The sequence below is a fragment of the Hyperolius riggenbachi genome, chromosome 5 (genome assembly GCF_040937935.1).
Source record: "Hyperolius riggenbachi isolate aHypRig1 chromosome 5, aHypRig1.pri, whole genome shotgun sequence".
In the NCBI taxonomy this organism is placed as follows: Eukaryota; Metazoa; Chordata; class Amphibia; order Anura; family Hyperoliidae; genus Hyperolius; species Hyperolius riggenbachi.
The window spans coordinates 261544503-261570395 of NC_090650.1; the positions used below are offsets into that span (position 1 = coordinate 261544503).

General features: G+C 43.3%; 1 protein-coding gene across 2 annotated transcripts in view; it reads left to right on the forward strand.

Moving 5' to 3' along the window:
* The window catches only part of LOC137518691 (enoyl-CoA hydratase EchA19-like), a 100247-nt gene extending 76106 nt beyond the window's left edge, over positions 1-24141 (forward strand). For both annotated transcript variants that reach the window (XM_068236862.1, XM_068236863.1), the window contains 2 exons: positions 4504-4653; positions 23542-24141. In XM_068236862.1, coding sequence (XP_068092963.1) covers positions 4504-4653; positions 23542-23762 — 371 coding nt within the window. In that variant the 3' untranslated portion in view covers positions 23763-24141. The remainder of the gene's footprint in view (positions 1-4503; positions 4654-23541) is intronic.
* The last annotated feature ends 1752 nt before the right edge of the window (positions 24142-25893 follow it).

The window sequence follows — 25893 nt, forward strand, 5'->3', positions numbered from 1 at the left end:
GAGTATGATTAGAGGTGTGACAAGGGCACATCTCAAAGGTAGCCCTCTTTTTTTTTTATCTCAAAAGGTTATGAGGTATGTGTTTCCTTGTGACGTATTGGTTTAAAGGCACTAGTATTCCAGTTAATTGTACAACTATATTGTCATTCCTGTTCTCTAAACTCAATGCCAACTGGTGGCCATGCATGGATCTAACACTTTCCTCTTTAAAAGATGTAACTGAACAATTGATCCGAAAATTATATTGTGTAGACTAAATCAGCATAAGTTGGAGAGGGCTAGAAGAGAATTTTAATTTAAAATGACCAGTCTAAAGCACCAGAGCAGTCTTTTCATTGGTCAGACCTTGCCTGTAAATTCACAGTGAATCTAGGTCAGTCAGGTGATGGACTGGTACTCTTTATTGTATATGTTTTGATTCAGTATATGCAAAGATCCTTGGATGGTTTCATTCATTTCATTTATTCCATGCATGTCCACCATTAAAGAAATCATGGTGGACATGCATGGTATAGAGTGCATGAGGGGGTCTAAAGTAAAACTTGCACTGGGGCTGTTTGCTGATGCACTTACTATTATTTAATACATGTTAGAAGCATACACAAGATCTGTGCACAAAACAAGTAGCACATCATGGGTTTCTGCTGGGAAATGCTTGTTTCGAAAGGCATGCAGTTTCATTAGATATTTATGGTAAGTGTTTGTTGAATTTAGTTTACAGCTTTTGTTTTTAGATACTGTTTTTGTGCTTGCTTGGTCGCTATTGTCTATGTTTATACTATTGCTGGGATGCTTAACATCTGCCATACTAGTGTTTGCATGCATTCTCTTACAAAATACATTCTGGAATGTGTGCATGTTGTGTAAGCGTGCTGTATGTCAAAAGATCAGACCTCACAGCTTCTCAAAAGGCTGATGAAGTGCAGTAAGTGGAAGAACACATAAATTCATCCTCTGAATGTGGCAGCATCTGCTTCTGAGGCAGTACATAATGTCACTCATTCAGAACTAACATGGGTGGTGCTCAGGCTCGGAAAAGAAATTGCAATACAGCCCTTCCAGTTACAGCTGCAGTCTGCTGAATGACTTCTCAAAGCTGTAGCAGTAGAGTATTGTACCGTGTTAGCCATCAGTAAAAGCAAGAAGTTTTGAATCAGGATGATACCATTTATTGTCTAATTCAAAAGAAAAAGGGTAAGCTTCTGGTTTTTCATCCTGATTCAAAACGTCTTGCTTTTTCTCAAAAATGGAAATAACATAAATTCACATTTAAAGGGAAGGTTCAGGGAGGGTGGGTAAAAAATAAAAATCAATTTCCACTTACCTGGGGCTTCCTCCAGCCCGTGGCAGGCAGGAGGTGCCCTCGCCGCCGCTCCGCAGGCTCCCGGTGGTCTCCGGTGGCCGACCCGACCTAGCCAGGCCGGCTGCCAGGTCGGGCTCTTCTGCGCTCCAAGGCCCGGAACTTCTGCGTCCCACGCCGGCGCGCTGACGTCATCTGCGCCTGCGCAGTAGAGCCCGGAGGACGTCCGATGACGTCAGAGCGCCGGCGTGGGACGCAGAAGTTCCGGGCCTTGGAGCGCAGAAGAGCCCGACCTGGCAGCCGGCCTGGCCAGGTCGGGTCGGCCACCGGAGACCACCGGGAACCTGCGGAGCGGCGGCGAAGGCACCTCCTGCCTGCCACGGGCTGGAGGAAGCCCCAGGTAAGTGGAAATTGATTTTTATTTTTTACCCACCCTCCCTGAACCTTCCCTTTAAAGTGACACTGAAGTGAAAAAAGTATGACATAATTAATTGTGTGTGTAGTATGAATAACTAATAAAGCATTAGTTGCAAAGAAAAGAGTCTCATGTTTTTATTTTCAGGTATATAGCTTTTTTTATAGCATTGCATCATTCTATCATATTTTACAAACCACACTGTATTTTAAACTATGTAACAGAGCAGGGCTAATGAACCTTTCAACTTCCATGCAGCAAAAATCTTATCTGAAGCTGCCTGTCACTGTTTCTTTGAAGTAAAAGTGACTCAGAAAACAGAGACCCAAGTTGGGTCAGAGAGCTCAGAGAAGCTGTTTTGCATGGATACCAAGTGATGTTTCTTAACTCTTCCTGTACTGGAAACAATATGAGACTGGTTTCTGAGCTACTAATGTTCGATTTCTTAGCTGTACTACACATGCAATGCATTATTTCATAAGTTTATTTTCACTTCAGATCCCCTTTAAGACCCTGTAGTGCTCTAAAGCAAATCTATTGGATGTCTAGGTAACAGAAACAGGATATGTGATGAAAAAGTCAAATTAAGGGAAAACTACGTCTGACTTTTCAGTAGTTCCAGAGATTGGAGCCAATGTAATTTGACTAAGTGACAGTAAAGTGAGTTGAGATTCCCTATGATCAGTGAAGCCTTTGTCACATTAAAAGGTCACTAGAAATCTTTGAAAGGGCAAATAGGGAGAGACGTCCTCCTGACACAGTGGGTGCAACCTTTATCTATAGGGTTGATGCGTGAACCAGCGTTACGCTTTAACACACAATTTTATGCACAGATTACTATGCCAACTTAACTCTCAAGATCTATGACTTTAATATAGAGCACAATGGGATGTATTCACTAGATAACTGCGTACAGAAGGCTACATTTTACTGGGCATTGCGCAAAGTATATGACCTGCATAATACACACAGCCTGTACGTTGCTTGTGTAACATACATTTCATCCCAAGACAATTTTTGGATTTGCCAGATTGACAAAGGAACACGTTTTACATTGCCAATATCTAAATGTATGTATGTGTAAGTAAGTTATTTATATCGTTACAATTTTATAGGTAATTGTGTTAAATACACAGGTGGGGACTAATTGGCTCATATCCTATTAAGTTTTCTCCGAGGAGATATTTTCAAACCTTACCAATAAAATACCTTTAAGGCTGTATTCACAGTGGTCAGTTGCATAACACACATGTTATGAGTGTGAACTGCAATGGCAATTGGATATAGACTTTATTACAAGGTCTGTAACGCGATCCGTTACAACGAAGTACATACAATTGTATGGGTAGTGGGTTGACATGCATAACTATTTTGCAAAGGAATTGAGCCCTGTGAACTAGCCCTAAAGCTCCATCCATGCAAGGAAATACTCAAAATAAGTTTGATGTTGTATTAACTTTCTACTCACTTTTAGTACTTTTTGCTAAATGCTGAAGTTATTTTTTTAGATACATCTGAAAATTATCTCCTGGGAGAAAACCCAGGAGAAAAAGTTAATTGGATAAGGGCCATTGGCCCACATACAATTAACTTTTCGTGCCTGATCTAATTTACTTTTTCTTCTAAATTTTCTCAAAGGGGAGTTTTTCATCTTCTGTTTAAAATGACTTTTGCCCTCAGCAATTGAAAAAGTACCAAAAAGTAGGTGAAAAAGTACTGTCAAAATTATGGACAAAAGTTAATTGGATCAGGTCCTTTCTCCTAGGAGATTATTTTTCATCTTCTCTTTAAAGAGACTCCGGGCACCTCTCATGGGTATGCCTAGAGACTCCGACCAGTAGACCTGTACTGCAAAGTACTTAAAGATGCATACCTTTCTGTAGCTTGTGCTCTCCTCTTTCATTTGATGCCTAACACCACATAGTTTTCATTCGATTTCAATTTAAAAATCGCAGCTTCCACCTTAGCTATGTTATAACTTCCGGGTCACCCCTATCTTCTCTGTTAGAGAAGTGCATCACTGAATGAAGCAGGAAGAGGAAGTGGCACACATGGCCATTGCAAGAGGCTCCTCCAGAGGGGTCATAGCACAACTTTGTTGGAAGTTGTCTGGCGTAAAGGCATACCTATGAGAGGTGCTCGGAGTCCCTTTAAAGGCCCGTACAGTCCTCACAATCTTTCTAACGATTTTCCTGCCGACAGGTGATTTTTTTTTTGATCGTTTACGCAGTCTTTCGATGTGGGTACAGGCACATAATCACGCAAACTTTGTTTAGTGTCGCGTGGCAATAATGACTATCACGGCGGATTGGAGCTTTAAGATCCCTGACGACTCCCATGCAAAGTAGCGTGAATGTTTGAAGTCTCGTTTGGCCGTTGTGTAATATCGCATGACGTCGTGCATACCCACAGGCTGGAACATGGAGGAAGATGGATCGGGGGAGCGCTCGCTCGTTGTCAGGGAAACGTAGCTGGATCCATCTCCCTGCATTGCGAGATGAGTACATAGCTTAAAATAACTTTTCAGCGCTCTGCAATTGAATAAGTACCACAAAAGTAGGTGAAAAGTACTATCAAAATCATTATTCTTTATTTTTAGTTTTAGCTCTTAGCTGTACAAGCTACAGACAGGGGCTTGTGTGCAGTAAAGCTTCACATTTCCAAATGGTTGGCAAGTCGCATCATATTGAACTAGACATAACATGCTACTCCATGTAGTTATTTACCTTTGTATCACAGTCATGGTGCTCTTAAAATGAATAAAGAAAAACCTTGTTTACTGTTGCAGGAGTGCCTTTAATTGATGGAGGAACAGTAAGGTTGCCAAAGCTAATTGGCCTTTCAAGGGCTCTGGATCTTATACTTACCGGAAGGCCGGTTAGTGCCCAGGAAGCATTGGCCTTTGGACTAGCAAATCGTGTGGTCCCTGATGGACAAGGTCAGTACAGAACTTAAATTGCACCTTGAATGTTGCATTTTACTTTCAAGAAGATCAGAAGCAAAATACGAATGCCCAAATCTAAGTGTATATCTAAACTGTATTCATTCCATATGGTAACTGGTTTGCAGAGTGCTCTATGGTTACCTTTCTGTGTGAAGACTGTTTCTGATGCTGAAGCACTGTTTCCAGAAACTTGGCCAGATAATCTGAAGCGTCCCAGCTGAAGGAGTTAATAGCAGCCCATGTCTTCTAAGCTGCTGCTTGGGTGGGGCATAGAGGTTTGTGAGAAAACTGCAGCTTTCAGCTCTGGAAATCTATGCTGCTGGAAGTAGCTAGTGAATGGGCTGCTGACTACTAACTTTTAAAGGATTACGCCAGCAAAAAAAGCAAGCAGTTTAATTCTGAAAGAATTGGCATGTTTTGGACTAGTCCATCCACTCATGGTGGATTCTCAGGGCTTTCTTTGTTTTCAAAAGCATTTCCTGAACAGCAGATTAGCTGCCAAAACAGTAAGATACCAGCCAGCCTCCCCACTTATCTGCACTTTATTTCTGCAGATAGACTTAGGAACTGATGGTCAGGAAATGCTTCTGAAATCAAAGGAAACCCTGAGCACCCGCCATGAGGAGAGAGACTACTTCAAAATCTGTTGGTTCTCTCAGATTTTAACTGCTTACTTTTTTTGCTGAAGTGGTCCTTTAAGTGTACCTGACCTCAAATGCCAAACAGGAACTGACACTCCTCTTCTCCCCAGTACAGAACTGTAGCTGAATTGCATCAGTTGATCACGCTCTCTACTCCACATAACATGCTTCAGCATCTCCTGACTTGCAAATGAAAATCTTAGAACGCCTGGTTTTCAGAATTGCCACATGACCCTTACCATCGTTGGGTTACTGACACCCCATCAAATAAGCTGGACAGGAAAGGGTTGCTGTGCATATAACTTGAAAGAGCTTGGCTACATGTGAAAATATTGAGGATGATGGTGCATGAGAATGTCTGATACAACTGAAATATTCAAGCTTAAAATATGTATGTTGAAAGGTGAGCTGAGGCTCATCTCTCTGCACAGGTGAATTTGTGTAAAAACATATGTGGGGGAGAAGGGATGGAGATATTGTGATCTGCCTTCTCAGGATTTATGCAGGCTGAAATTTTGGCATTAGCGAGCACACCAAATGACCTATCTGCAGCACTCTCAAGACTACAACTGCAGTACCCAATTAAGACAATCTTATGTAATAATAGGCTATTAGGTTTCAACCAGTTTTGGAAACCATACAGTCACATTTCTTTGACTGGTAATTGGCGATAATCAATGAGAAATGCAATGAGATGCATTTGGAGTTGGATGTAGCTTGGAATTGGGCCAATGAAAACAGCAGGAAGCTCATTTGCAGCATGGTGGCATAGTGGATAGCCTTGCAGCAGTGGGTCCTCTGTGTGAATCCCAGCCAGGGTACTATATGCAGAGTTTCCCTATGTTTGGGTGGATTTCCTTTGAGCACTCTGATTTTCTTCCATATGCCAAAAAGACATACAGATATGTTAATTGGCTTCCCCCTAAACTGACCCTAGACTACAATGCACATATGACTCTAATAGGCATTCGTTTCTGAGCCCTTCTGATGGCCATTTAGTGACAAAACTATATACTCAGTAAAAGAGCTATTTTGCCAGCATTACATAAATACTAACTAATAATTAAAATTTGATTGGTCAAGCTCCAAGCTGCATGCAACATGCATTTCATCTAGTTAACCATCTCTACTGCCAGGCCCGGATTTACATCACAGGAGCCTATAGGCACTGATGTCCTGGCACCTTAGACTTTGCACTTCAGGAACCTACAAACCCCCACCGAACCGCAACACAAGTGTGCTGGCTGTCACCTCTCCCCTACTTCAGCAAAAACCAAGCTCTACCACTGAATCCCCACAGCGGACTAGGGAAATACATGTGCGTTCATTTGGGTTTTAACCAGTTGGTACTTAGAAATACACTTTACTCAGAAACATCCTTGATTTTACATCAAATTTGGTCACTGAAGACTAAATCCTTCCAAGACTTTAGCCTTCTGTTTCCCTTAAAAATGCTTATGATCTTTTGGATTAAAAGCTATAACGCTAGGGAAGGGGTAGCAGGTGTTTTTGCCTCCTGGGACAGGCACAGTAAAAAGCAAGTTTGGAGACAGTCTTTGTGATTCACCAAGACCAGTGCTTTATCTGTGCTGTAATGGCTATTGACAAGCTATTTACAGAAAAACAAGCACCAAAAACAACTGAAAGCAAGTCTTTTAACGGACAGAAATGTGATAGATTATTGTTAATCCACCTCAGCCACATGGACCGTAGAATAGGAAAACTTTGGACTGAACTAATTATCCTTTTATTCTCATAGGGGTGATCACAGATATGCAAATTATTCTGAGTTGATGCAAATTTATGCAATTTTTTTATGCAAATGTGTGCAGCTTGAAAATGGACCAATCATTGTAAACCTGGGTTTAAATTGATTGGTCTATTTTCAAACAGCATACATTTGCATAAAAATTTGCATAATTATGAACAATTTGCATCTCATTGATCATCCCTAATCAGGAACAACATGAAATCCTGGAGATGATTTGCTTTCTTACCTTAGTATGTGTCTCAAGAAGTTATATTTCCACACACAAGACTTCCATTAAAACTGAGTGCTTGTTGAAAGTCAATTAGCTGTTTCCATCTAAATGTTTTTTTCCAGGCTTGTTCACATACGGAAAAAATTTACAGCATGTAACTTTTTTTTCTGGACGCCACGTGCGATTGTCCGTTGACAAACGTGCAGAGCTACAGAGTATGTGTATGTTTCAATGCAAATGAATGCACACTGTGTCTGGAAAAACACACAAAAAAGCACTACAGGACACTGAAGGTCCTAGTGGAAATGAAGCTTTACAGTTGAATCTTGCCAGTCTAATATCTCAGGTCTGTAGCTGCACAGCAAGGTTCAGTACTGAATACTTGAATCCTGCAGCACACAATTACTAAATGTACCACTTTGTAATTTACTTCAGAATCAAGACCATAAGTATTTCCACTCATATAGGATACGCTGCTATCCTGCAAACAGCAGGCCTAAGTTATACTAATCATCCCTTTAATATTTGTCCCTTGGGTTAAGCACCAATGCTGTGACTCATCACTGCCACCAAAGAATTAAAAGACTTTAGGCTCAGAGGATTTCTTTTTCCTCTTGAACAGAACAAACTTCTGCAATATTTTCCAAATTTTACTTTTTTTTTCACATTTCAGAGTAAAACTGAGTACAGTGTTATGAAGGTAATACGCTAAGTGAAAAGCCCTTGATACACATCAACAGTTTTCACTTTCTGTTCTTTCCGTGTTTACTGGTGAAAAGTACTATAACTCTACCACCTTAGAGCAATATAACTTTGTGGCCAAAGGTTAAATTGTCATATATGACTCTGCACTGACTCTGGCATACAGTCAGAATAGTCACTTGTGTCTGCTTGGTAGTCTATAGGCAAGTATTACTCATCGATGTAGCTACTATTTTAGTGAAATGCATCATGCCACTTACTCACCGTCAAAACATATTCATAATTTTTCATTATTAGGAAAATAACCCTGGAATATATTACTGAATTAGACATCTTGTGACGGACTGAGGTAGACATGTGTGTGTACACTAAAGATAAAAATATGTATGTAGTAATGTTGTGGGAATGGAGAGCCAGGTTTGGGACTAGATTTGTAACATCCCACCTGGAAGATGTAATGAATAACCTGGCTTTAGTCAGAATGAAATGCAGTGTTGTCTTTAAATCTTGATGGGTTTGGGATCCAAGTTCTTGTGCTCTCTAAGGAATAGGTGAGCCAAACACTTCATCAGTCTACAAGCCGGGAACTGGCAGAAACTGTAGTACACCTGGTTAAAACATTTAAAACGGAGTTACTTCCCTGTGCAGAGAGAAGTGGGGAGGGGTGTTGGGGTACATCCCCAGGTGATGTTGGAAGAGCAGCCTTGCACAGACTTTGGGGATCAGTGGGAGACAGCTTAGGTCTGCAAGTTAGAGGATCAGCTTTGCAGGGATCTTGGCTCAGAATGAGACTGTTGCTAATAGGATTATCTCTTATGCTGGGAATAAACCATGAGATTTTTCGGCAAATAGATGGCTCGATAGATAATCTCCAGCAGGTCTTATATGATGATGATCGTTTTTCTGATCGATTTTTCATAAAAGTGAATGGAAATCAATCAGAAAAACGATCTGAGAATTGATCGGAAAGCAAATCTGCAAAAAAAAAAAAATCATGTATTCCCAGCATTAGACCTTGTGGAACACAGCCCACAGTTTCAGTAAACAAACTAAATAAATGCAGGTATAAAGTTTGTCAAATACACAATATATTATTAAGGTAATGCAAGATAAAAACAATTAGAAAACTCATACATGCAAAATGTGCCCCAACCTATCCCCTGATACACCTCCGACCTCTGAATAAGCTGGCGGCCATATAGCCTTCTGGATCAATGATGTAATCGGGGGCAGTAGATAGCATGTATGTGTTCAGTATGCATGCACAGCAAATCCTCGTGAATAAAGTATAATCTTTAACATGAGATGTTTTATTTGTATACATGACAGTAGTTGTCATGATTGTTTTAGACATCTACTATCTCACTGCTTTGCAATAAGAAAAGGGATTCCGCTACACCAATGACTGGATGAAAAAAAAAATCTCCATTTATTGTCACGTCAGTGGATACACAGTGTTAAAAAAGCTCACGCGTATCGGAGCTTATGGCTCCTTAATCATACCTTACAAACTGTTACTAAGCATTGGTTTAAATAGTATGGCCCCACCTCACAGGAAGTGCGGCGTGGCCACCAACCTTAAAGCAACATGTACAAATATTTCAATATAAAATGGCAAAGGCCTGTATATAAAGTTACATAAAACCAAGGTACACATAGTACATTAACAATGTCAAGTAATCCTAGTTGCACAAGATAGAAATACAATAATACTATAGACGGGTAGATGGTTGTATCTGTTGCTGTGTGGCTTCAATAAACAGAAGTTATCCTATGGAGTGCCAGAGTCTGTGAATTTCTTCCTTGACCTATAGACGGGTAAGGTGTCAAATTTGTCAGTAACTTCACAACAAGGTAGATGGATATGGCAGACTGATACATTATCAAAACTGGTCTGACTAGAAGCCCGTATCATAGGATAGGCTAATGTCCATTCTGGAATTTAAACCCATAGGGATCCGTGTGGCCAATCTCCAAATCCAGAAGGCCTCTCTTTTTCTAAAAAATCTATATGTGTCACCGCCTCTAATGGAACATGTGACCCTCTCCACCCCCTGAAACACAAATCCCTTCATATCTCCCTGGTGAATATAAAAAAATGTTTGGACACACTGGAGACCTGAGAAACGTAAGCTTCGTTTCTCAGGCATCCGGAAGGACCATTGTAGTGTTCAGAGATGAGTTGGCGTAGAGGTCGCATAGTACATCCTACATACTGCAATCTGCAAAGGGTGCAGCCAATGAGATAAACCACGCTATAAGTATTACAATGAATGTACTGTTTAATTTGAAACCTTGCACCATTTGAAGTGGAAAATATCTCACTGGGTCGAACCATGAACACAGCAGTATCTATAGGTATTGTACCCGCATTGGAAAGAGCCTTTATACGTCAACCAGGTAGAGACCTGTATTTCTGAGCTGGAGAAGAGACTAGGGGAGAGTTGAGACTCCAGGGTGGGGGCTCGGCGTGCAGAAAAACTGCAACCTTCCTCCAGAATCCTCCGGAGCTTTGGGTGCGAGTGCAGAATGGGTATTTTTTGACAATATTAATAACTTTATTATACTCTAGACTATAAGGGGTCGTAAACGTTACCCCCTTTCTTCTCTGTCCCATTCTGCTGTCAGTACCCTTGTATAACAACTCTGCGATTTTTACAGCGCACTTGATTTCTGACTTTTTTAATCAGAGTTGTCATAGCCCCTATCCTGGAGTCCCCTCTCCACCACGTCCAGTTCCCTCTCCATATCCCTGGGGTCAGAGCAATTTATAGCTGCTCTCAATAATTTTCCATAGGGGAACGCCCTCAAGCTATGTTTCGGATGGTAGCTAGAGGCTAAAAGGAGATAGTTCCCTGCACAATCCTTACGGTAAGTTTTGGTAACTATCCTATTCAAAAATCGCGATCCACTGAGAGTAAGATCCAGATAAGTGATTTCTGTAGGATCGCAGCTAACCGTAAATGACAAGATGAGATCATTGTCATTGCAGTAGGATAGAAACTGAGACACGGAATCTGGAAACCCCCCCCCCCCCCCATTTATTAGCAGAGCAGATCATCTATGTAGCGACCATACCAAAAAACTAAATCTCTAAAGGGGTTCTCTGGTCCAAAGATGTGGAGCTCCTCCCACCATCCCATATATAAATTGGCCAGGGATGGTGAGAACTTGGCTCCCATAGAAGCTCCGCATCTCTGGAGATAGTAAACCCCGTCAAACATAAAATAATTATGGGTCAACAGACGATCCACCGCTGATACGAGGAACCCCTCGAGCTCCCTAGAAAAAAAAACCATACTTCTGAATGTGAAAATCTAGAGCTTTCAAAGCTAAATCATGAGGAATTGAGGAATAAAGTGAAGCCATGTCCATGGTGACCCATGAGAAGTGATTCTCCCACCGCAAAGGATTCAGGCTGTTAAGTACGTGTGTCGTATCTCGCAAGTATCCAGAGAGCCTTTGGACTAGGGGTTGAAGACTGCAGTCTACCCACTGACCTAGACGCTCCCCCAAGGAGCCAATGCCTGCAACAATCGCCCACTGACCTAGACGCTCCCCCAAGGAGCCAATGCCCGCAACAATCGCCACCCCTTGGTGGAACTTCCGGTTTGTGCACCTTAGGGAGATGGTGGAATATAGCAATAACTGGTGCTTCCACCATAAGATAATCCCGCTCCCTTTCCATAAAGACTCACAAGGATACCCCCGTATTCAACATTTGTTTCAATTTAGCCTGAAAACATGCCGTGGGATCCTTGCTCAAAACTTGATAAGTAATGGTGTCATGTAGCTGTCGCAAGGCCTCCACCTTATAGGAGTCAGCGTCCAGAACAACTACGGCCAACCCTTTGTCTGGATTGCGTACTCCTGTGCAGAAAGATCTGACCTGGCCCTGGACACCTTTGTAATGCGCATAAGTTTGCTTTCTATTATATCCTGAAATGTGTCCACTAAGCCAGTCCTGACCTGCACAGGATAGAAGGATGGATTGGAGACGGATATGGGGCCCGCATCCGCCACGGCGACCGGGCTGCTGCTCTTTCTGGAACAAACTACTACTCCTATAAACTGCAAAACTTTTCTTTTTGCTGTTTATATGAGTCCTCTGGATTCCTGACTCCCTCTGGCGTTTGTGTGGTTGGTAGTAGTGGGTCCATTCCTGTTTCATATCTCACTGCTTTGTTATCTTCTGATTGTATACTATCTAGAATCTTGCTGGCATCCATACCTAGCTCAGTTCTGTATCATAAAGCTAACTATACACATTTAAATTCTCAAAAAAAACAGGTTGTTAGAGGTTAGTGTTTTAGTCTTGAAAAAAATAAATCAATTGGAAAATATATTTAAATCCTAGGCCCTCTAAATCAATTTTTAATAAGTAACACAAAAAATGCTATTTTTTCATCTGTAGAACTACAGCAGGAGGATTATGCCTGTTACACACAATTCAGTTTTCCCATCGGATAGGAAATTCCCTTTCGTTCTGAAAAGGCAAATACAGCACTAACTCAACCATGTGTACAACCCAACTACTGCAAAAATGCAGGGATGACGTCACTAAAACCATTAATCATGTGCCAAAACAATGGAAGCGACATCACTCTGTAAGTATGTTAAAGTATAAAGTACAAACTTTATTCAAATTATGTGTATGACTAACACTAAAACCATCTAAAAACATAAGTGGAGCGTTCCATAAACACAGCACAACGTCATCTCAAAACACAAACACTCCCTTTTACACTCTCATCAAGGTACCGATACCAAACAAATAGTTGGCATCTTCAAAATGAAGGAGCAGGGAGAGACTGGTGATGCTGGCTATGGCAAGCCATTCAGACCAAAAGAAGTAGAAAGGTCAGTGTTAACAGTTCCTTCAGGCAGGGAACACACTTGACTTTTAGTTTTCCGTGCGCATTTTTCTGCATACTTTTTCTGCACACCAAGTGTGTTTCCATGCAGAAAAACGTGCGCGTTTTTTCACAGCAGCTGATGTAATTGATAGAAAAAACTGCCAAAATGTGCAGAGTCATCATGCAGAATGTCAATTTTTTTCTGCGTGCGAATAACACAGTAAGTGTGCACTAGCCCATTGATTAACATGAAACGCACACGAAAACAGTCAAGTGTGTTCCCTGCCTCAAGCTGTGAAGCCGGTGCAGATTCTGGTCGTGTGAGCTGTATATCTGGCACTGCATGCATAGCCAACAAAGCACTCTGGACAAGCTACTGCAAAGCCTGACCTACATCTACAGCTGGTGCGGGGGCTGACAGCGTAAAGGAACTCAAGTTTGGTGAGACTGACCTTTCTGCTTCTTTTGGCCTGAACGGCTTGTGGTAGCCAGCATCGTCGGTCTCTCCCTGCTCCTCCATTCTGAAGATGCAATCTGTTTGGAACCTTAGTGAGAGTGTAGAAAGGAGTGTGTTTTGAGATGTTGTGCTGTGTTGAATGGAGTGTTCCACTTATGTTTTGATAAAGATTTATTGTTGGTTATACATCCAATTTGAATAAAGATTGCACTTAATACTTTAACATAGAGTGATGTCCCTTCTATTGTTTTGGCAAATTCCTCACATTCCATATTTTCCGCATTATCCGATCTGCTTTCGATGGAGAAGGGGACCAATTTTTAGATCAGTATTGCTCAAAATACATCTCTTTCTCACTAAGAAGCAGATCGGATATGTGGGATATTATCTGACAGGAAAATTACAACGTGTGTACCAGGTATTACAGGTAAGGGAGCAATACAAGTCCAGCATCAGCATTCTGTTCAGTAGTCAGATTTCTTCTAATATCCAATTAGATATCTAGAGATACAGGTGGTAATCAGTAAATAGTTGATATCAGAAAGTTATTGGTTTGCAATCAAGGCTAGTGGCACAGATTTAAAGGAAAAGCAAGGAGTGTACCGGAAGCAGATGTTCTGTATTGTGATATTCGAATAATTCACACTATATAACGTGAAATATAAAAATTGAACATCTTCAGTTTTGCATTTAGTTGGGCTTGTAGAATGCACAAAGCTAAAAGGCATTCCCCAGTCATATACTGTACAAGAAATGTCTTTCTGGTACAGTGTAATGTGAAATGAGAGGGTTCATCTTTACAATTCCACAGGTTTTTTCGTTTACAAAGTCCCTAATGTTTGTTTCTAATTTCCATTGGTTGAGCATTGTTACACATGAATGGAGAAGTCCTACCTATTAAACATAAGCCAGTGGCTAAATCCAAACATCACATTCTAGATAAAGGTTGAAAACAAAAAGGAGGTGGGGCTTACTAATGCCAGAATTTGATCTTTCAAGTTTTGTAAATAAAGTATGAGCAACAGCAGCCAGGAAACCTTTCTTGACAGCAATGGGAAACCTTTACAAACCATTGTATTTATCAGAGAGTGTTTGAAGGACTTCATTCTTACTGTAGGCATTCAGTGAAGCAGTTGTTCCAAGCTGAGAGGTTCTGAAAAGTGAGTAGGTGTTGAGAACGCACTGTGAGCAAACAAGAAGGGATGGTAGCTACATGTACTTTCTAAGCAGCTTTTTCTGGAGTCGGCCCCTTTGTATCATGGTTTCATAGCTTTACAAATTGTTTATTTGTCCCTTCTTTCCATTCCAGTTATCATGCAAACCAATCCCACCAGTTACTGTCCCCACAGCAGCCTCTAGTCTAATGTCCCTCCATAGACATTTGCATGGTTTACATTATAAGCTGCGGCTAGAATACTTTTCCATGAACCACTTCTACACACTGCTGTAATGAGCATAATGTTTCAGAATTTAGTGCCAAGACATTTTCTGCCTGATGTTTTTCCTTGCAAGTGTACAGTTTGTATACAAGGAGTACCTAGGGTGGTGATCACGTATGAAGTGTACAAAATGACAACATAGAACGATATTTAGACCTCCTGAAACTAACAGCACTTCGTCCAAGAAGTGACTAATGTCTCTTTAGTCTCACTACGGCTGCCTTGCAGCCCTGGCCATGTTGTTTCCCTAATTCAAATTAAAATATGAGTGTTTTAGTTGGCAGGTATTGGGCTATCTTTAAAACTAAGGCTAATAAAATCAAGTGGTGTTTGCAGAATATACTGTAAGCAAAGTAGAATGACATTTGGCATGTTGTTTCTGGCTAGATGTAGTAACTTAGGGATGTTCAGGTGGAGATGGACATCATGAAGAATAAATTAGAGACATTAGTTTCAGCAGCAAACTAACATGATTTGTATTGAAGGGAAACGCAGGAGCTGAATATTCTTATCAGTTTTTCTAATTATTTTAGGAATTCAGGTAGGAGGTCCTAATTACACCTTATGGTATTTCATCATCCAGCTATTTTTAAGGCTTTCTCCAGCTTTCTGTGGGGCCAGCTGTGGTATTCGCTGCTATATAGCCCAGTACACACATGGACAATCCTGGTCCAAATTAACGTGCGGAGAAAAAGCTGCAAATCACCCTTAGTGGAACGACCCCTAACACTTACCTGAAGAAGGTCTTAAACTGTGTAACGATCGGTGAAGCACAGAGAGGGTCTGATTACCGGTGCTCTGCAGTATCACTGGGAATACAGATATATACCAGATTATAAGTGATCTGCAGTATCACCAATAATCCGATATACCAGCTAACCTCTGTTCACCTGAGTAGAGTGTAGTGTTTGGTGTAACAGTAACACTTAGAGGACTAGGCCTCAGTGTAGTAGGGAGTACTACACAGATTCCTTCCGAAGACCTGAACTCTCCAAGACGGGAGGAGTCAGGCTGAAAGAGTAGGAAGGTTAGTCTGAAAGTGACACTCTGGGGGAAGTGTCACTAACAGGACGGGGAACCGCCTCCAACAGTAAGGTTGGTTCTCGAGGTCGGACAAGCCAGGTTGTAAACACACGGACAGATAAGGTACAGATACAGTAGGCAGAGGCGGAGTCTAAGGTACAGGCAGGGTTCGGCAACAGGGTATCAGAAATATCGAGGTACAAGATCAGGAGGCAGAAACAGAGTCTAAGGACGAGCCGGGGTTCGGCAACAGAGTATCAGAAATATCGAGGTACAAGGTCAGAGTTCAGGAGGATAGTCAGGCAGGCAAAAAGTCATAACAGATAATCACAATCAAACTAGTACTTTAGCTATCAACAGAATCTAGCTAAGTGTAGGATTACAGCTCCAGCTGGTCCCAGCACACTTAAGGATCTGACTACAGGTCTGAGTGCTCCCACGTATGTGTTCGCAACGCCAGACACCAGAGAAATGACCAGCTAGCAGTATATATACACGGGGATCTCTCCAGCACCTCCCTAAGTGCTGGACCAATGAGAGGAGGCAGGGATGTCAGCTGACCAGCCTGGTCAGCTGACCTGATTCTGGCTGCCATATAGGTCCTGCCTTTCCGCGCGCAAGCGCGTCCTTCTAAATCTAAATGGATTACGAGTCCCAGCCACAGCAGCCCCGCTCTGTGGTGTCTCCGGCGCGGGGACATGCGCGCTAACCGCCGTGTCCGACGCGGCGGTTTCTCCGTGCTCCGTTCTGCCCTGCACGGAGACAGCCGCCTTACACTGAGAGGAGGCGGCTGCCTCTCTGTGTCCAGGCACACTACGCGCGGAAAGAGCCGACTGCCGCTGACTCCCCCCGAGGAGTGGACTCCGGACAGCTCCTACCAGGTTTCTCGGGATGTAGGGCGTGAAACTCCTTTCTTAATTCGTCCGCATGCATGCGGCTCCCAGGTACCCATTGCCTCTCTTCAATGCCATACCCTTTCCAATGCACCAGGTATTGTACTGAGTTTTGTACTATACGAGAGTCTAAAACCTTCTCGACTTCATATTCAGGTCGATCATCTATCATTACAGGGGGAGGAGGAGTGGGGCCCACATGAACCGCAGGTTTAAGTAGGGACACATGGAAGGACCTTGCACCATGCATGCTAGCGGGAAGATCAACGGTATACGTGACATTGTTGATCTTTCTTGCTACCCGGAACGGACCCACGTACCTGGGCCCCAACTTGGCTGAGGGCTGTCTCAAGGTCAAGTGGCGGGTGGACACCCAGACCAAATCTCCTGGTTGAAATCTCCACTCTAAAGAGCGTCTCTTGTCAGCTTGACCTTTCTGACTCTGAAATGCCTTCACTAGGTTATCCTTTATGATCCACCACATATCCTTGAATGACCTTTGCCAGGCCTCCAGGGCTGGAAACGGAGTGGACGCAATCGGCAACGGAGAAAATGTAGGTAGTTTCCCGGTGACTATCTGAAACGGACAGAATCCCGAGGAAGAACTCTTTAAGTTATTGTGCGCAAATTCTGCGTAAGGTAAGAATTTAACCCACTCATTCTGCGCTTCGGCAACGTAGCATCTTAAAAATTGCTCTAACGATTGGTTGACCCTTTCAGTCTGACCATTGGTCTGTGGGTGGTAGCCCGACGAAAATGACAGTCTCATGCCCATTTGGTGACTGAATGCCCTCCAAAATTTTGAGACAAACTGGACTCCCCGATCGGATATTATGTCTTCCGGAATGCCATGCAGTCGGAAGATATGGGTGATGAATAAATCGGCCAGTTCCTGAGCCGAGGGGAGTCCCTTCAGGGGCACGAAATGGGCCATTTTACTGAAGCGGTCAACTACCACCCAAATGACCGACATGCCCTCAGACCTAGGAAGCTCACCCACAAAATCCATGGACAAGTGGGTCCATGGTTCACTCGGGGTGGGCAAAGGCTGCAGCGTACCTACAGGTGCCAGCCGGGAGGGCTTGCTTTTTGCGCACACCGCACATTCCCTAACAAACTCCTTGCAGTCTGCTGCTAGAGAGGGCCACCACGCACACCTGGCCACGAGATCTTGCGTTCTAGACGCCCCAGGGTGTCCAGCATTCTTGTGTGAATGGACCATTTCCAGGATCTGGAGACGGAATGGTAACGGGATAAACAAAACCCCATCTGGTTTCTCTTCCGGGATATCCTGCTGGAAAGGACTCAAAGTTTCCTTCCAGTCCTCCCAAGTCTCGGTAGCGGCTAACACCAATTTCCATGGGACAATGGTCTCGGGGACCGAGGGCTGTGCTGTCTCCGGCTCGAAACACCTAGAGAGTGCATCCGCCTTAGTATTCTTACTACCTGGAGTGTACGTGATCAAGAATGTGAACCTTGAGAAAAACAGGGACCATCGAGCCTCCCGAGGGCTTAATCTCTTAGCCTCCTTGATGTATTCCAGATTCTTGTGGTCTGTATAAACCGTGATCGTGTGCTCTGCTCCTTCTAGCCAATGACACCACTCTTCGAAGGCTAATTTAATAGCTAGGAGCTCCCTGTTGCCTATATCGTAGTTTCTCTCTGCAGGAGAGAACCTCCGAGAAAAAAAGGCACACGCTTGCAATCTACCCTATAGGCCTGAACGTTGGGACAGCACAGCCCCCACCCCGACCTCTGAGGCGTCTACCTCAACTATAAAAGGAAAAGAAGTGTCCACGTGTCTCAGTAAGGGTGCTGAGCAGAACAGCTCCTTTAACGTAGAGAATGCCTGTAGGGCCTCGGGAGGCCAGTGAGTGGTGTCTGCCCCTTTCTTTGTAAGATTGGTGAGGGGTGCGACTACTGTGGAGTACCCCTTTATGAACCTTCTGTAATAGTTTGCAAAACCCAAAAACCGTTGTAAAGACTTTAACCCCACCGGCTGCGGCCACTCCAGGACCGCGGAGACCTTGGCAGGGTCCATAGACAGGCCCGAGGTGGAGATTATATATCCCAAAAAGGCGACAGACGTAACCTCGAAAATACACTTCTCAAGTTTAGCGTACAACAAATTCTGCCTCAGTTTGTCCAGTACAATTCTGACATGGGTTCTGTGTTCAGAGAGGTTGTTAGAAAAGATAAGAATGTCGTCTAGATAGACTAAAACGAACTTCCCTAACACTTCCTTAAAGACCTCATTAATGAGTTCCTGGAAAACGGCCGGGGCATTGCATAACCCGAAGGGCATCACCAGGTACTCGTAATGCCCGTCAGGTGTATTGAAGGCCGTTTTCCATTCATCGCCCTTTCTTATACGCACCAGATTGTATGCCCCCCGTAAATCTAGTTTCGAAAAAATCTTTGCATCAGTGACCTGTGTGAATAAATCGTCTATTAATGGCAACGGGTAGCGATTCTTCACTGTGATTTTATTTAGGCTCCGGTAATCGATACATGGCCGCAAGCCCCCGTCTTTTTTCTTAACAAAAAAGAAACCTGCCTCGGCCGGCGACCGGGACGGGCGAATGAAGCCCTTGGCTAAGTTTTCACGGATATACTCCTGCATGGCTAGTTTTTCAGGTCCAGATAGATTATACAGATGGCCTCGAGGGGGCATACAACCAGAACGGAGGTCAATGGGGCAGTCGAAAGGGCGATGCGGGGGCAATTTATCCGCAGCTTTAGGACAGAACACATCAGCATAATCCGAGTACTGTTCAGGTACTCCTTCCACCTGTACCCTGGTTTGACCTAGCGTCAGTCTCCCTAAACACTGCTGGAAACAATGAGGTGACCATGCTGTTAACTGCCCCGTGGCCCAGTCTATCTGTGGTGAGTGGATTTGTAACCACGGCATGCCTAGGATGATAGTGGAGGTGGACATATGTAATACAAAAAACTGCAATTGTTCCCCATGCAGTACCCCAATAGTGACCTTCATCTCAGGAGTCTGTGACAGGGAACGATTCCGTTGCAGGGGAGAATCATCCACTGCCATGACTTGAATGGGAGGCTTCACTGGGGTGAGAGGAATACCCAATTTTTTAGCAAATTCAATGCTCATGAAATTAGCAGCTGAGCCGGAATCCACAAAAGCTTCAGTGGCTACCGAATTGTTCTCCCATGTAATCATACAAGGGAGAAGCAACTTTTTCTCTTTAAGGGGTGAGAATTGTGTGTCTAGGGTGTCACCCCCCACTACTCCTAGGCAAGCCATTTCCCTGGTTCTTGGGACCACCTCCTGGCTTGTTGGGGCAGTTTCGTACTCAATGACCTTGCTCCGCACAATATAGACACAACTGCTCTGTCATTCTGCGTCTCCGCTCTACCTGAGACAGTTTTGACCGACCTATCTGCATAGGTTCAGGTGAGGGTAAAACAGGCGAAGGTGGCGTCTCAGGGGGAGCTGCATAGGAGACTAGTTTAACCTGGTCTTTACCCCGGGTTTGCCGCTGGTAGCGCAATCTGCGATCAATCCTGATGGCCGCAGAGATGGCTCCATCAAGTGTCGTGGGCTCCGGCTGACTCAACATGAGACTAGAGTCCTCGTCCAAAAACCCAGATAAGAAGCGGTCTAACAGGGCGAACTTGTCCCACCTGGTTGTCACTGACCACCTCCTAAATTCAGAGGCGTAATCCTCGACTGGACCCTTGCCTTGACGTAATAACTTGAGCTTCTGCTCTGAGGTTGAGGCAATATCTGGGTCGTCGTAAATTACTGCCATTGCTTTGAAGAATTCATCGACAGATGTCAAGGCTAAGTCACCCTCAGGTAAGCTGTACGCCCAGGTCTGGGAATTGCCTGACAGTAATGTCTTGATAAATGTGACCCTTTGGGTCATTGTGCCTGAAGATTGGGGTTTCAACTCGAAATACGACAACACTCTACTCCTAAAATTGCGGAAGTCAGATCTGTGGCCGGAAAATCTCTCAGGTACTGGCATACGTATATCAGCACTAGGAGGGGATCGTACCTCATCAATAGCCGTCCGGAGGGTTTGTAACGACCCGGACAATGAATCAATCAGTGTCTGGTGCCCACCCAGCACTCAATTGATATCGTCCATTGAGGAGGCCATTGCCCCCAGACGGTCAGAATGTACATCCATATTGGTTTTGGTCTGGCGTTCTGTAACGATCAGTGAAGCACAGAGAGGGTCTGATTACCGGTGATCTGCAGTATCACTGGGAATACAGATATATACCAGATTATAAGTGATCTGCAGTATCACCGATAATCCGATATACCAGCTAACCTCTGTTCACCTGAGTAGAGTGTAGTGTTTGGTGTAACAGTAACACTTAGAGGACTAGGCCTCAGTGTAGTAGGGAGTACTACACAGATTCCTTCCGAAGACCTGAACTCTCCAAGGCGGGAGGAGTCAGGCTGAAAGAGTAGGAAGGTTAGTCTGAAAGTGACACTCTGGGGGAAGTGTCACTAACAGGACGGGGAACCGCCTCCAACAGTAAGGTCGGTTCTCGAGGTCGGACAAGCCAGGTTGTAAACACATGGACAGATAAGGTACAGATACAGTAGGCAGAGGCGGAGTCTAAGGTACAGGCAGGGTTCGGCAACAGGGTATCAGAAATATCGAGGTACAAGATCAGGAGGCAGAAACAGAGTCTAAGGACGAGCCGGGGTTCGGCAACAGAGTATCAGATATATCGAGGTACAAGGTCAGAGTTCAGGAGGATAGTCAGGCAGGCAAAAAGTCATAACAGATAATCACAATCAAACTAGTACTTTAGCTATCAACAGAATCTAGCTAAGTGTAGGATTACAGCTCCAGCTGGTCCCGGCACACTTAAGGATCTGACTACAGGTCTGAGTGCTCCCACGTATGTGTTCGCAACGCCAGACACCAGAGAAATGACCAGCTAGCAGTATATATACACGGGGATCTCTCCAGCACCTCCCTAAGTGCTGGACCAATGAGAGGAGGCAGGGATGTCAGCTGACCAGCCTGGTCAGCTGACCTGATTCTGGCTGCCATATAGGTCCTGCCTTTCCGCGCGCACGCGTGTCCTTCTAAATCTAAATGGACTTACGAGTCCCAGCCACAGCAGCCCCGCTCTGCGGTGTCTCTGCAGCGGGGACATGCGTGCTAACAGCCGCGTCCGACGTGGCGGTTTCTCCGTGCTCCGTTCTGCCCTGCACGGAGACAGCCGCCTCACACTGAGAGGAGGCGGCTGCTTCTCCGTGTCCAGGCACACTATGCGCGGAAAGAGCCACCTGCCGCTGACTCATGGCGGTGGCTCTTCCGCGCTTCTTCACAAACTGACAGTGCATATTATCCTGCCTTGTCCAAGCTGTGCTTTTGTTATGTGAACAGCTGGGGATTGTTTTTCTTATTTTCAGTAAATAAGAAGGAAACCAGTAGTTAGGCCTGAATTATTTTAGGAACAGCTTGAAATGCACGATTTCTGCCAGAAGTTGCTATTTCGATTTGATTTACGATTTTCCATACACAACGATGGATCAGTACACAGATGGTGAGTATGAGTGCCCTTAGTATAGGTAGCCAAGTATAGGTGCCCCCAGTTTAGTTTAGCCAGCTATAGGTGCCCCAGTAAAGGTTTGCTAGCTATAGATACCCCCATATATGTAAGCCCAGTACAGGTTAGCCAGTATAGGTGTCACAGTACAGATTAGCCATCCAGATCCCCTTTAGTGTATATAGCCAGATCCCTCTTTTAGTGTATTTAGGCAGATCCTCCCCTTTAGTGCATATGGTCAGATCCCCTTTAGTGTAGATAGGCAGATCCCCCCCCCCCCCTTTAGTGTATATAGGCAGATATCCCTCCCCCTTTTAATGTATATAGGCAGATCCCCCCTTCTTAGTTTATATAGGCAGAAATCCCCCTCCCCTTTAGTGCATATGGTCAGATCCCCTTTAGTGTAGATAGGCAGATCCCCCCCTTTAGTGTATATAGGCAGATCACCCCCCCCCCCCCCCCCTTTTAATGTTTATAGGCAATTCCCCTCTTCTTAGTTTATATAGGCAGAAATCCCCCCCCCCCTTTAGTGTATATAGGCAGATCCCCTAAGTAGTGCATCCCGTGCTACTGCTGTTACCTGCTCTGCTCCAGGCCCCCTCCTCCAGTGAAACCAGATCTCCCTCGCCGCACCGCTGTGAAAAGGCAATGAGCGTTCGCTCAGTAACAGCGGGGCCTGTAACAGGAAGTGACATAATTTCTTGGCGGCTGACTGGGCAACGCATGCCGCCACTTCACAGTGGCCCACCGCATGAAAATACAGCGAGGGGGATCGGGACTTACTGGAGGAGGGGGCCGGAGCAGAGCAGGTACCAGCGGGGTGTGGAAAACCCGCAGCTTTGACGATCTCAAGATCTTCTTGCCCCTAATCACAATTTCGGTACCATCAAGAGAGAAGTCACTTCAATGCCTAAAATTTACTCTTTCAGGCAGCAAAATAAATAAAGGAAAAAGAAACAGCCTGGTTATTAATATATTTTGCACTGTACATAAAGGTTTATCTCTTCATGTCACGCAGGTACACTTTAATAGGCACCAGGAAATCCAATACTAAATGTTCAGTACTAAATGGATCTAACATTCATGCTTTTATAAATGCATCTGAGATAAGATTTGTCTTAATCCATCTTGACACGAATTTCAATAATATTACTGTTGCTGTAAGGTTGGCAAAGTAACTAATACTATATATTATTTTACTATTTGGATTAACTACAACATTATCTTTATGTTATGTTATTTGTAATTTAACTTTTGTTACTGTTCTAATTTACTTTTGTTTGGGGAGGGGAATCACTATTAATGCATTAAAATAATTGCATGTTCTTTCTTGCAGGACTTAAATGTGCAATTGAGTTAGCAGAAAAAATATCAACTTTTCCACAGAGATGTATGAATACTGACAGAACCTCTGCTTACTACAGTTCATTTGATGCTACCAGCTTTACAGATGCTATGCAGTTTGAATTCAACAATGGAGTCAAAGTTGTTGCTGAAGAGTCCGTAGCTGGCGCCAAGAGGTTCACCACAGGAGAAGGGAGACACGGAAAATTGTAGACATATATATGTTGCAACTACAGTACATGATCACTCACATTTTTATTTTCATTTGTTTTGCTTGAATGTAATTCTTACTGTTTTTACCATAAGATATGAAATAGAAGATTGTAATGTAATCAAAAGGGAACAACAAAGTGGGCAGGCCACACTTGGTATATTGTCCTACATATGCAATTCTGTAACAATAATGTAATAATGAAAACATTTACATTGTCCAGTGTAAACCAACCACCTGATATGTTTGAGGAGAAGGCTAAAGGTGGTTTCCTCTGTCATATGTAAATGAAACAAAACCCTATTTATGCTCGTTGTAGAGAGCTATAGAGCTACCGTATATAAAACTTAACTTTTAATAAAACATTTATAACATCCGGTACAGCCTGTATTGCCTATATGGTTTGCTTAACATGTGACATAGGAGGTAAATATATGTAGGAACACCCTATTTGGATTAATATAGCCTCAGTATTTGCAGGATGTCTCCCTCTTTAAATCACATAAAAATGAATGCATAGTCATACACAACACCACCCTCCACCTAGCCTGACATGTTTCCCTCCCATAACTACTGGAAGCTTCATCAGAGGACAATTACAGCACAGTAGTGCAAAACGTGCAAAACATACAGTTAAAATACATTCATATTGTCATTTTTTTCAATATATTGGATGGATACTTTAGGCAGCCCCTTATATTACATAGAAAATGGTAAGATTGGACAAAAAAGAATGGATCTGTTAGGATGTAGGGTCTGTTGACTACACCAGTGAGATAGGATCACCCAAGCACAGGATCTAAGTGACCATAGGTTTTCACCACCGTCTCCCTAGTGAAGACCATGGACTTCGCTGCCTAGTGCCCACCAGGTTGCGCTTAAAGTAATCCCACAGTGGTTTTTAGAACAGGAGACGCTGCTGAGTGGATAATCAGAGAAGACGTATTCCAGAAGCAAGCTAAGGTTCAAGGCAGGCGGCAAACAGCAGAGGTCGGGGTCACAAGCCAAGGGTCGAGGCAGGCGGCAAACAGCAGAGGTCGGGGTCACAAGCCAAGGGTCGAGGCAGGCGGATAGCAAGGATAGTCGAGGTCACAGGCCGAGGTCGCAACCGAAAGATCACAGTAATAACAGCGTAGAAAGCACTAACAACAGTTAAACAAACTGTCAGATCAGACAGCACTGCAGTTGAGGGCAGTGCTGTTTAAATACTGGTGGGACTTGAATCTGGCGCCAGAATTAACACCTGGTAAGTTCAGATTTTGTTTTGAATCACTGTTCGGAGTCCCTTTAAGGAGCCACTCATTTTGTCTGTGTCATTTAACAAGAAAGGTTTGAACACTATCATCCATAGTCAAAGAGACTTTTACATCTAAAGAGGCCATCAGCATCTAGTGAAATGTATTGAGAATTAAGTTTTATATTTCATTCTACCAAATCCAGTTTTCCTTCCTGCTTAAAAATAAGCTGCTCTCCTATGTGTAAAATTATTTTATCACACTGAGTACCACTTATACTTCTTTTCAGTCTTCTTTTTCTGCTGCACTAGCACGGTTTCGTTGTATTTTTTGTTGTTTTTTCTTTAATTAAATAATGTACTCATCTTTACTATACTCATTGAATTTCTTTAAAGGTGATGGAGGTTTAATAAGGGAATGTCCTGTTTTTCTGTCTCATGATTTTATAATAGTTTGTCTCAAGTATGTAATCTGTACCCCCATTCATTGAATATACAGTACATATGGAATTTTATACATAAAGCATAATAGAGTGGAATAACAAGTGAGCTTAGAATATTTTTACAGTTTTATAACTGACATTATGCAATTTTATAAGTAGGTACTTTAAAATATACATGGAGCCATCTTTAACAGACACTTTTTTCTTTAGTGTTTACACAACTCAGGCAAAATTTTCATAAAATTTCGCTTTTGAATATATATATGCATTTTTTATGTTGGTCTTTTAATCATGATTATGCTGTGAATAAACAAAAAGGGAATAAAGAAACTCTGCAGTGTTATTTTTAGGAAGGTAATTTAGGCATGATGTTGGCCTGGTAAAATGCAGAGCTGTGGAGTCGGTACAAAAACCTTCCGACTCCAACTCCGACTCCAGGTACCCAAAATGGCTCCA